The sequence below is a fragment of the Tuber melanosporum genome (genome assembly GCF_000151645.1).
Source record: "Tuber melanosporum whole genome shotgun sequence assembly, scaffold_38, strain Mel28".
Taxonomy (NCBI): Eukaryota; Fungi; Ascomycota; class Pezizomycetes; order Pezizales; family Tuberaceae; genus Tuber; species Tuber melanosporum.
In genome coordinates, this window is record NW_003299063.1 from 381549 (window position 1) to 394419 (window position 12871).

Sequence of the window (12871 nt, forward strand, 5' to 3'; positions counted from 1 at the left end):
AGTCATAACCGCCTTAACACAGATTTTCCTTTTGCAGATTTCGGCTGTTGATGATGTGGGAGCTCTGGAGAAGACAAAGGATCGTTGTCTTGCTCTATGTCGTTGACCCCATCAAACGCGTCTACTAAACGGCTCTTTGTGGGGTTTAGGTTGGCTGTGGTCGCCGCCTCGCCGCCTCCAGAGCCATCACAGTTGCCGCCGGACGGGACTTCCCCTGACATAAGTAATAAGTCGCTATACAAACTGGACTGAACCCAGTTGACCTGGCGACTGAGCGTCATTAGTGTGCTTAAGGCGTTGGCTTGTCCCTGTAAAAGTGACCGAACAACCTCGGCGTTTGCGCCAGACTTTTTCTCAATAGACGAAATCAACCATTCAAAAGTCAACTGGTGGGGCTTGAGTTTTTGCTCAAGCGCAAGAGACTCTAAGGTGTCGACACCATGCTGAGTGCCTGGGGAGAAAGCTCGTTTATCAGTCGAAGATTTTCTAGCCGTTTTTGCTGCCTGTATGGATCCCTCCACCTCCTTGACGATTCCCTAGGGATGGGGTTAGCGGCGCTTAACCGATTGGAATCTTATCATACAGTGAATTTAGCGGTTAGCCACTTCCAGAGGCAGAAATTCTGCCACCTAGTTCTGGCTGATTTTGACCCCGGACCGGTTGGCTCGAGCATTTTGCATACAAGGAACTTTCGATAGTTCGCGAATACATTCTCCGCTCCATCGATGCCTTTACAACCCGGGTGCTTCTGAAAGTACTAGAATAACGATCAGCTATTGGAGTGGAAAAGGTGGGAATATCGAAGGAATTACTCTAGCAAACAGCTGTTCAACAGTAACTTGTTTGAAGTTCCCAGAATTTCCAAATTCTAAAACTATATCCCAAACATGTGCCTTTTCCAATGAGCGATCAAAGTATTTGGTATATTCAGGCGCTGGTGTAATCGAGTACCAAGCCGCGCATCCGAGGGCCCAAATTGTGGAGTTCACTTTCGGGTTCTTGTACGATTCCAATGCGTATGTAAGAGCGTCCGTGACTGTGACTGTGGCTCCATGTACACCTTTGGCGAGAGCGGCGGCGGTCCTACTAGAAGCTTGTTCCTCTCCAATCACGGGAAGATCTGTTTTGGCAGCTGGTTAATATATAGTGTGTAAGTCGCGATGGGCCGTTTTGTTTACCTTTAACCATCTTGTTGAACTTGGCAGGTATTTTTGTAATGGTTCCGGTTATTCTCAAAGGTCCCATAAAGTGGGTATCGAGCAAATCGCAGAGTTCATCGGGTCCATCCGCCACGTGCCTGTAGACAACGGCATCAACTAACTGAAGTTGAGGCCATTCCTCGGTGTCGAGCTTCTTATCATAAGGTTTGAATATTTTAGTTTCCAACATCGTGTGTTGGTATGAAATACAACCAATTAGTTGCAAACCAAAAACCAGTGGTGTCAGTGCTAAAACGGGTGTCTGATAATGGAGTTGCTAATGATTCTATTTTCTCCTCGCAGAGTCAACTCGCCCGCCGATAAACAACACTTGTGCTTTGCACAGTTTTGAGGTAAAAGAGGGATAAGGTGTAAAGGTAAACAGGGAAGTCGATAAGTTCGTAACCGACTCAACAGTAGATTTATATATCGAGACTTCTGCTCGGGTAGCGAGAGTGTAGCGTAGTTGCGCGAGCGAGTCTGAACTCACTGGTGGGGGGCGTTGATGGCTGCAGAAGTGAGATGGGATCGTTGTTGAGGGAGATATTAACGAGCTCCCAAAACACAGGAAGATGCTAACCAAATTGAGCATTGTCACAGGGCTCGGAATGGCGACGTCCAAGGTAGGGTTACCAGATCAAGTCACGTGGTGTGCAAATCATAATATTATCAAGAAAGCTATTCCTGGTGAGGTCAAAAACTCGGACACCTATGAACGGTACGACCACAGACAATCAAAAAAATGACTTTTCCAACGGAGCTAACCACCTCTCAAAAAGCCTTAGACACCTAAGGGACAAGTTCTCGAGTTATCAAGATACTTCAAACCAGTCTACCTGTAGGCTCTCAAATTATTGATAAACCCGCTTGCTTCGTTGATATCTCAGGTTTACAAGTGTCCGGTTTATTAATCTTACAAGTGGTGGTAAGTGAGCGGCTTTAAGCCGCATTTAAGCACAAGTACCCCAAATTTCGCAACTTTTTGGCGCGTGTTTTGTCCTCCAATCTTCAAAAACTAAGCTTATAAAGTACCCGTATGGCTTCGGTCACTCAACGGTTACCAAGCCAATGGAATTTATGACTCTCGGGAGTCAATCGATCCTTTCCTCAAGCGGCGATACCATCGTCCCAACCCGGGCGTGGAGTCCCGAATATGGACGAAGGGATAATCGTCTCTCTGCTTTACTTATAAAAGTAAAAGCCTCCTCATTTTAGAACTCGGGGTTTAAGCTTCAATAGCAACTATAAGTAGTGAGTACGAATAGCAGATATTTCCTATTATCCTTTAGATTATAAAAAGCTATTTGTGGTATCATAAAACAGGTTTCACTACGGAATCTAATATCACTAGATATTGCAATCGAAATTTGCAGCAATCTTTCCACTCTGTTACTAGTATTGCGAATAGGGTTTCTTTCACTACTGTTTCACACTTACTTTAGATGTTGATTTGTGCTTATCACTGGACCAATGCAGTCCTACCTCTAGGACCCAGACGAGATAGGGGTAATTGAATTCATTAGACTTTACACTACCTCATTTTATATGCGCTTCCCGGTAGTCTCGTGGGCTCTTAGCAACGACCATACCCAACCAGTACTATTCAGTATGGTATACAAAACGCTTCCTCGGCACTTGTTGATTATGCTTTCACTGCTCTATTTTTCCCTTCTTTCCTCTCTCATGCTGCCGTGACCTGGTGGCTAAAAATGTTATGGATGATAAGGATGCTATACATTTGAGCTTTGTCTTTTCATAGCGCAGTATATATTAGGTTGCCTAATCTGGTTGGGAGTTGTAATCACACTTTGGTACTATATTACTGACCGCCGGTTATAAAACTCTGCCGGCAATAGCGGCTGGTAGGCATGTTACGAAAATTGCATGATATCTATATGCCGAACAATTGGTATCATAATATGAGTATGGTTTCATTATAACCTACTAATTGGTTTTTTTGGTTGTTGCTCGGAGAATGTATCATAATGAAACTACAAAAACACTTTTTTGAGATAAATGAGTTTTTAGTTTTTGCCACAGCACAACTCCTTCTCCTATACGAATAAATTGTTTAAAAATAAAGTAATTACATGAAAATTCAATTTTCAGTATTTTATATATATCTATGAATTAAATTATTTGTGAAGAGATTATTTACACCGTTTTACAGCTGCATTTATTTTTAGACCCGAGTGGTCATGTATGTCTCTTTGCCAGTAATCCTTATAATTCCTTCAGCTCAGCTACTTCCTCTGTTTAGAGCTTAAGTAGAATTAAATAAAACATAGAAGTAAGGAATAAAGTAAAAATTTTAATATGATTTAAACAAATTGATAACAGTTACACAGTTTAAAAGTATAAGCAATTCAGGGAAGACTTAGAATAGTTTCTGGATTTATGTTGTATGATACAAGGTCCTCTATACGATCTATATGACTATGCCAAAAAATAAAAAAATTAGGAGTTGGATGCCCATTTGTAGGTTCTAATAAAACCACATAATATTATATATTATAATTAATTTACCATACTAGCAAACAGATCAACCCACCAGTATTCCATCACCCCCGGAAGCCTCGTGTGTGTAGCTCCTTTGATACCTCTTCCCTAACACTTACCTGTCTACTCAGACTGCAGTAATAACTCTCCTCTTTCTATATGAGAGACATTCTCTCTCGCTTTTTTTCTTTTTCTTTTCAGCACTGAGCAATATCTCTACTGTTAAGGCTGTATACGTAGTTTAAGTAACGTGCATAGTTCACATTGTGCCGGAAGCGATAGTTGCAATAGGAAATATGTAGACCAAACCTGTCTCCAGAGTGGCTGCGTGCAAAGGTTCAGAAATTACTGAATCAGGCTAATTAGAATTGTTGACAGGCTTTTTTATCTTGCGACACGGATCCTTGAATACGAATAAGCTCCATGCAACCCCCCCCCCCCTTCAAGCTTGTGAAGCCTGAATGGAGGGGCCGGCATGATTGGGAACTTGGTGCAAGTAAAGCAATAGTTTCTATTGTTGTGGGAGTTTACGTTTCCTGTACTCGAGTACTGTGCTGTACGAATAAGTATACCGGTATACTTGTACTGTATTCCACAGTTACCTGAACAAAACTATTCATCATACGAGTAGTTTACCACGAGCTGGCACTCCCATGGTATTCCGGTAATACCGTGGCCACACCTGACGGTTGCCCCGTGGCACATCCAACCCCCTTAAAGTCATAGTTACTGGTATGTGCTAGATTTCTCTCTTATCAGATTCGACCGGGAGATTAGATCGAAATTAGGCAACGTTGAGACTACCGTAGCCGAACCCTTTTTCTTTCTATCGGTGTTCATAACTTTATCATACTTCACCGGGATCTTGTCCCTACCGTGTCTTTTTGGCGAGAATATTTATAAGTTTGTTGAGGGCGGAAAGGTTGGATACCCGGTTAGACCAGCCTTCCAAGAGCCCGTGGGATGCTGCCTGATTGTCTCCCATTCCCTGCATTTCGACACTCACAACCACGACACCAACTACTCTCTTCGCTTGCCTTTTGGTTGTCTCTTCCTCCCCATTCTTCCCTATTTCTTACGCATTTGAACTGTTCACCTGCCTCCATGGCTAAGGGTGAGAAGAAGGATCTCCCCCCTTCTCCTAAGCTTGCTGCCTCGCCTCCAGATCCTCCTTCACCAGCTACCGGTATCTCGACTGTTCACGCTTCTGGTGTTCCGTCGTCATTGCCACCAAGCGAGTCCAATCTTCGCTCTACATCGCAGGTATCATTAGTGTCCACTGATGTCACACCCCCTCCTCCCACTCAGTCATTCTCAAGCATGGAGCCGAAGATGACTGGAGGCTGCGTACCCCGTAAATCCAGTTACGCTGAATCACTGGTAAGTTTCGTTCGCTTCTGACACGAAGTTAAAGGTTGCTAAGTTTCTCCCTGCCTTACCGTATTTAGAAAGTGAGCTCCAAGGGTTGGTTTTCGCGAACAGGTACCTGGTCTCGATCTGGTGGGACAAAATCCGCTGCTATAAGAAAGGTAGCTTCTGAAAACGTGTCGAGGGAGCCAAGCATTGCTGGCGGGCCAAACAAAACGGAGGGAACAAGTGGGCTTGTGCCCGATGTTGGACCGCTTGAACCTTTACCATCTACAACAGGGCAAGCATCGGAACTCCCGCGGGAATCCACCCCTCCGCCGTCGCTCGAAGAGCCCTTGGCTCCTCCAGCTATTCCTACCAGTCTCAGTACCACTACTCTTCCAACTGCGGAGCCCTTTGAGGCTCAGCCGGAAGCGCGGCTGCCACTGTCTATGGAGCCCCTGAACAGTGCTAGTGATTCAGGAGATACCAAAGGTTCGCTAGATCCGGGGCCGGGAAATGAGTCCTCTGAACGGCCCGCATCATACTGGTTCGGTTGGTGGTATGGCCGACAGGCGATAGTTGAGCAACCCGTGCCAAAGTCGGAGGCCATAGGCGAAGGACCAGAAGAATCCCCAGTGGTTGAGATTGAGGATCCGGCCAAACTCGCCCCCCAGTCGTTGGAAACACAAGCACCATCCACGACGCAGCCGCAAACGCCAACTACGTTGACAACTCGGCCTACAGTGACCGCCGAACAACCGGAGTCTGTCGCCGATGCTGCCCCTCCAGCAGGCGGTTCCGGCGATGATGTAGCCACACTAAGGACTAAATCTTGGTTTGGCTGGTGGGGTGGACAATATCAGGAACTTCCCGTAGATCCACAAGGTGGGGATAGATCGGAAAATAGGGAGGCATCAAATAGTGAGTGTGTCGCAGATTGCGCACTATCTCAGCCTCGGGCGGTCCCTGGCGCGGAACCCTCTATCGGTCTCGAGGTACCGCTGAAGCCTGCCAACCATTCACAGACCAGTTCGAACTCCGTCACACCATTGTCACAAACTCCCGAGGCTTCGCAGATCACCCCGAAGACTTCCACATGGGCATTCTGGTCTAGGGAACGTTCAAAACCGTCCGACAATTCTCTGAATAGTAACTCAACGACGACGGTGGGTGAACTAGCTGTGGCTGATACACCATCCCAATTAAGCCCACAAAAGGCAAAGGCTAGAGAAATATCTCCGATCTCAATACCCGACCCCAAGATGACTCGGACCCTCAACAACTTGCGTGAGGAGTCCCGTCCAGGCACACCGAAGAAGGCGGAAGCAAACACTTCTATCGCGGCTACGGTCTCTGCCATCCCCAAACCAACACCATCCCCTTCACCGAGTAGTGCAAGCACCGCGAAGCAAAAGCTGCAAAAGATCTTGCCAGCGAACCATGTCCTCCCGAATTTTGATTCTTGCTACCGGCGCTTGAATCAGCCTTCTATTTTTTGTCAAATCACCAAAATCTTCAAGAGCCAGCCCCCTCCCAACAAGAAGCATCTTTACCTGACGCCCACACCTCCTAGGATCAAGAAGGCTGTTGCTATTGGGGTACATGGCTTTTTCCCAATGCGCCTGGTCCGAACGGTATTGGGGGAGCCGACGGGAACGTCGATTCGTTTTGCTAACTCTGCTGCAGCCGCTATAAAGAGGTGGGCTGAGAAGAATGGTGTTGAGGTCGAGATCGAGAAGATTGCTCTGGAAGGCGAGGGAAAGGTTGGGGACAGGGTTGAGATGCTATGGAAACTACTTGCAAACTGGATGGATCATGTGAAGAACGCGGATTTCGTGCTAATGGCAGCGCATTCACAGGGTGTGGTGGTGGGGGTTCAGTTATTGGCGAGGCTCATAGAAGAAGGGTGTGTGGACAAGGCAAGAGTAGGATTCACAGCAATGGCAGGAATCAACCTAGGACCTTTTTACCATCTCCCAACAACTATCTTGACCGGGTCTGCGAAGGAACTCTTCGAATTTCAGAGGCTGGAGAGTATTCCATCGAAAAAGTACATACAGGCCCTAAGGATCTGTCTCGCGCAGAATGTCCGGATCCTCTACGTTGGTAGTATAGACGACCAGCTAGTCCCTCTCGAATCATCAACATTCTCAAACATTAGCCACCCGTACATTTTCCGGGCAGTTTTCGTGGACGGCAGGGTCCATGCGCCGGATTTCTTGAGCCATCTTGTAGGATTCGCAATGAAATTGAGGAACCTTGGTATATCTGATCATGGCTTGGTTAGAGAACTAAGTTCTCCTCTGGCTGGAAGCTTATATGGCGGTGAGGGGCATTCCCGGATCTACGACGACAACGCTGTCTACGAGTAAGGTATCTCCACTCTTTAGCATGACGATCTCTTACTAACCTCAGCTTACAGCCTCGGCGTCCGTCACGCCCTGGAAACAACCGACTGCCCAGACGTCCCGCTAGGACTAGATACGTTCGAGCTGCCAACAAACAACAACAACCCCTTCCTCCTCCCCTGGAGCATGAGGGGCATGCTAGAGGAACCGCACGTAAAGAGCAAACTAGAAGGCGAGTGTGCTGAGCTACTCGATCAGTTCCAAAAGTGGAAACCTACCTCCAAGGTTCTTAAGGATGTCAAGTTTAGATTAGAAGGTATCAGGAGTAAAATTTGAACTTTAGATCTTCATATGGTGCACGCATGGAAAGATTGAGTGGGAGGGGATTGCTCTGGGATATACTACATTACGGAACGGCGCAAATTAAAAAGTGACTTTTTTTTTCTACATCCTCCGGCTGGTGCGATTGTTTGGGGGTCTCTATGTGTCGCGATTAGCTTAGGTGTTCTGGATTCTTTTTTTCTTTTTCTTTTTCTTTTTCTTTTTCTTTCGATGTAGGCATAGTTTCTTTTGCTCGCTCTCCACATTAACAGTATGAGTGGGCACAGTGCAGTAGTCAGGGTGTGACGCACGGGGAAGCTTCATGACTGATGATGGGTGGTATCAGATGAGTCACTAGTTCTGTCAGTTATTACTTGTATTATCCATTATTTATTAGTTATTTACGGTATTCCCACTTTTCATTCTACTCGAGTACCGTTCGATCACTCACCTCATTGGGGAGGTTTTGCCAAGTCGGTTTGCTATTGAACATTGCTTGGGTTTGAGCAAAGTACGGTTCTCTACTCGAATAGAGAGTGTTGATGTCTCGGCCTGGTCGACAAGATACGATAACAATAAAATTGTAATAACGAGATCAAAACTTGACGAGGGTATGCTACAGCTGGTTATATTAATATTTCCTATAGCACAAGTAGAGTACTTGTACAGTACCTGTACTGTACTGTACTAAGTTATTCTATTTAAACAAAAACAAATAAGGTCCTGTCTGGCCTAAATAATATCATAGCAAAAACCAACAGGACTGATACCGACTCCAGTGTTATATATATATAGATAAATGTTGGAAATATCCTTACAATCGAGAGAGGCATTGAAAGCAATCACACATTTGAATTATTTCGTGATGGTAACATTCTCACCGCCATCAAATTTGCCGCGAGGGCGTACGATAAGGTGCAGACTAACTCGTAGCAAATCCTACAGAATTCAATACAATACACTCAAGAAATACCAATCACAGTTCAGAACATTTTTTTTCCCACAAACTCGTAATATTATCATAATCAAAAAAATCCGTCATCACAGAAGAAAAGACCCACTCACTAACTATCCCACCCAATCGCCCACCCACTACTTATACTTATTCCATATCCGCACCAAAATCGGGGTGGTACTCCTCCCCGCCGTCCACTTCCCTGAAACTCGGCACGTCGACCGTCAAGAGGTACAGTGACTCCTCCAGAAGGAACACCACTAATAACTATATTGTATAAAAATAAGTTTCTGGAATTATTGTTGGGGGATTTTTTGATCTTTTTTTTTTTTTTTTCCTTACAAGAGAGATTAGGTCCATTACGGTATTTATTTATTTCAACTTTTTTGAGGTTTGGGAAAGTGTTGTTTTTTTGTTTTTTTTGCCGAGGTTTGTTGGATATTATTGCGAAAAAAGAAGGAAAGAAAGAGTCCTATGATAGGGGGATGAGGAAGGGGGGGGGGGTGAGTTCTCATAGTTTTTATATAGGGTTCTGGTAGGAGTAGAATTACGCAGAATGTATGATATGTAAATTTGAGACGTGAATGTCGGACCGATTTCCTCGCTTCAGTTGGTTTCGTTACTTCTTCACGGGCAACGGGTCGACTGGACTCGATTGTCGTCGGTATGATACCTATCCTACTCTTGCGGAAGGGTGCTTACTAAACGCGATATCGCTGTTGGAATGGTGAGAGAGCAGTCTACGGAAAGATAACGTCACGGGTTGGGAGAGGTATAATACTCGAGTATAGTAAAAAGTTCAAAGCCGGTATGAGTGGTCCCCGGGAAATCGAGTCACTACCTAAGAAATACCAGCAAATGACATCTTTTGAAACTGAAAAACCTTTTTTCAACAGATATCATACCATCGGCAGGGAAATATAACCATCGAAAAGAAAAAAAAAAGTGGAAGGATTACTTACTCGACCTTTTCATCTATCGTAAAACTGTGACGAAAAAAAATAAGCTGAAAAAAAAAAACCCCCCGGAAAGGGTAAATGTAATGAGATGTAATCTTTCTTACAAGTACTAATTAAAAAAAAAAAAAAAAAAGAGTTTTTAATCCCGAGTCGGAAAGGATTTCCGTGTTGGTCTGTCCCTGCCTTCCACTTGCATAAAAGAAGAAAAATCACTAAAACCTTCTTCACCCTAGGTCTCCGAAAGCATGATGCGTAGGGGCTACAAGTTACTTCCGGATTTATTTCTTTTTGCTTTTTCAAATTTATTTGGGTCACTTGTAGGAAAAATGGAGAGACCGGGAGTATGATACTTTTTGCTGTTTGTTCGTTGATACTCGTATGTTAAAAACCTTTTTGGATGGTACTAGTACTGTACTATAGGCTAATACAAGTACATAATGGGAATGGGAGGAGTGGTAATGTACGAGTATGATAACTGTAGTCCTAAAAAGAATGCTTGGAGGTTTGTGGAGTTTTTGATGCTCCCAGTTAACACAAATATCATACCTGGCGTTGGTTCTAAAAAAAAAAAAATATATTGCCACTTTAATTTGCTATTTCCACTTCTATCTGCAACGTGACAACGCGCAGAACAAACAATCGAACACCAAGCAAATGGTTTTTTTAAAACAGCAACTGCGACAATTCCGGTGGCATTCCAGACACTTCTTGAGGAGCAAAGTGTTCGGGAGGCATGCAGAAATTCCCCTATCAACAAGGAAAGGTATATAGGGGAAGGGAAATGACGAGTGATAGGGTATGATTGACTAGCCTTGAAACTCCCTATCCTGCATTTTGATCAATTCCTCAAACGATAGTAGAAATACCTCACCCTTCAACACGAACTGGCTTAGCAGAGATTACCGGATGGTTTCAAGCCCCACGAGAGAACCCCCCCGTCAGTATGTTGACTATGGTACGTAAAAATCAAGAACATATTCGCGAGGAAAAACTCGAACTCCTCGGAAAGCGAAAAATACTCCTTCCATCCACCCCGCCCCATCCCATCCCAAGCCCAAGCCCTTGGTATTTACGAATGTGAGAAAGAAAAACAGAAAAGAGAAACAGACTTTGATTGGCACAGCCTATCTTCTCCCACCACGGCCCCCTCTCCCGGCACCACCCATACCACCCATGCTACCCATCATACTAGCAAGATCCGGCATACCCCCGCCGCCGCCCACCATTCCGCCAAACTGCTGCATCATCCTCGCCATGTCCATCCCCGCGAGCGGGTTCCCGCCACCACCACCGGCGCCTCCCATGCCAGGCATGCCGCCAAGCGCCTTCATCATCTCCGCCATGTTCCCACCGCCAGGTCCCCCTAGACCTCCTCCCATGCTTTGCATTCTCCGCTGCATCGCGGCTAATTGTTGCTGCTTGTTGGGTCCGTTCATGCCCACACCTTGCTTTTGCATATTTGCCATGTTCTTGCCCATCTTTTTGGCCATGCCGGCCATCATTCTGTGCTGTGTTAGGACGTCTTCTACCTCACGGACGGTAGTTCCCGAACCGTGAGCTATGCGGGTCATGCGGGTCGGTTGGTCGGAGAAACATTTCCCGTCTGAATCGAGCTCTTTTTCAGTCATTGAGTCCATTATATAGCTTTTAGACGGTTAGTTGGTTCCTAGATCGAGGGAGGCAGCTAGTGGTGGAGGAGGATGTACATCATTCTTTTCAACTTCATGCTTCCCTCCTCATCACCGACATCGCCCATCATTTGCGATAACCCGGGAATCATCCCAGCCATTTTACTCAGAGGTCCCATTTTCATGATATTGCCGAGTTGATCCCTTAAATCTCTAACCGTGAATATACCTTCCTGGATATGCTTCATTGTATCCTTCTGGTCCAGCTTTAGGCTCTGAACGTGCTCTACCAGACCTTGCATATCACCCATCCCCAGCAACTTGGAAACAAATGCCTGTGGCGCAAATCGCTCGAGATCCAACATGTGCTCACCAGTGCCAATAAACATAATTGGCGTTCTAGTAGCAGCAACTGCAGATATCGCACCACCACCCGCCGCATGACCATCCGTTTTTGTGATAATAATAGCACCAAAATTCGCACTCTCCTTGAAAGCTTTACTCTGAGCCTCTGCCGCCTGTCCAATAGATGCATCTAACACCATGATGGTCTGATCCGGCGTGACAGCCTGCTGAATCTGCACCATCTCAGCAAAAAGCTCCTTTTCCTGCTGATGTCTTCCTGATGTATCAACAATGATGATGTCGAACCGCTCCTTCTTGAATTTCTCCACTCCCTCCCGCGAAACCTTCACAGGATCCGTCTCGGTATAAGACCCGTAGTAGGGGATTTTGGCTTTCGTAGCGTTCTGCTTCAATTGGTCAAATGCTCCGGCTCGAAAGGTATCCGCGCAGACAAGACAGGCCTTAAAACCTCGAGCTTGGTAATGTCGGGCGAGCTTCGTACATGTTGTGGTTTTACCGGATCCTTGGAGACCGACAAACATGATGACATTGGAGCGACCTTTCTTCGGCTTGAATGGTTCGCTATGTGGGTCGACGAGTTTGACGAGTTCATCAAAAACAGCCTAAAGGAAGAGCATCAAGAATCGAGCTTTAAGCTGTAATGTGGAGATGAATACCTTCTGGATTAACCGTTTCTTGTTGACGTTCGGATTGAGTTCTTTGAAGTTTACCGTGTGCTTTATCGATTTTCGGAGGTTGCTGACGAGCTTGACATTCACCTGCGCGCAAAGTTAACCACCAACTATCCGGGTAGAAAGTCGCAACTGGGTTCCGTACATCAGCTTCGATTAAAGCCGAGCAGATCTCCTTAAGCATCCCATCAAAAACCTAAGCGCCATCAGCAGAGCCCTCCTCCGGAGGTGGCGCTAGAACCAAACCTTCTCATCGACAACATTAGACCGAGCAAGGTCGGAAACCGCACTTGTAATGCGCTTCCCTAGATCAGCGAGAACCATAGTTAGGGGATTGTATGGGAGTTAATGTAGGGGGGGGGGTGCAAAGCGAACAAATAAGATGCGAGAAGATGCAAAAGTGTCCATCGAGGCAGCTATGGATAGTTAGACCTAGAACCACTTGCATTGCGGCTCAATGTTACCCGGCTCAACCCTACTGCCAATCCAACCCACCACCATTTATTTTTTTCCTTATGATACTTGTACTATGATATGTTCTCCCAACCTCTCACAGGCAACTCAATGAGCAATAC

The 12871-nt window shown here is 45.6% G+C and overlaps 3 protein-coding genes; 1 reads left to right on the forward strand and 2 right to left on the reverse strand.

The window, feature by feature from the left end:
- The window catches only part of GSTUM_00007633001 (uncharacterized protein), a gene marked incomplete at its 5' end in the record, with an annotated part of 3054 nt that extends 1665 nt beyond the window's left edge, over positions 1-1389 (reverse strand). Inside the window, 5 exons of the mRNA XM_002839553.2 lie at positions 1-536; positions 584-622; positions 683-757; positions 813-1132; positions 1179-1389. The exon at positions 1-536 is cut by the window's left edge and continues 679 nt beyond it. Coding sequence (XP_002839599.1) covers positions 3-536; positions 584-622; positions 683-757; positions 813-1132; positions 1179-1389 — 1179 coding nt within the window. The 3' untranslated portion in view covers positions 1-2.
- Positions 1390-4586: 3197 nt separating this feature from the next.
- GSTUM_00007634001 (uncharacterized protein) lies at positions 4587-8138 on the forward strand. XM_002839554.2 has 3 exons: positions 4587-5078; positions 5147-7416; positions 7471-8138. Exons 1-3 carry the CDS (start codon positions 4803-4805, stop codon positions 7730-7732), a joined length of 2808 nt encoding a protein of 935 aa, XP_002839600.1. The 5' UTR covers positions 4587-4802; the 3' UTR covers positions 7733-8138.
- Positions 8139-10524: 2386 nt separating this feature from the next.
- GSTUM_00007635001 (uncharacterized protein) lies at positions 10525-12699 on the reverse strand. XM_002839555.2 has 5 exons: positions 12543-12699; positions 12442-12492; positions 12282-12383; positions 11338-12227; positions 10525-11275 (listed from the first exon to the last, which is right to left on the reverse strand). The coding sequence occupies exons 1-5, from the start codon at positions 12618-12620 to the stop codon at positions 10756-10758; spliced, it is 1641 nt and encodes a 546-aa protein (XP_002839601.1). The 5' UTR covers positions 12621-12699; the 3' UTR covers positions 10525-10755.
- Between the last annotated feature and the right edge of the window lie 172 nt (positions 12700-12871).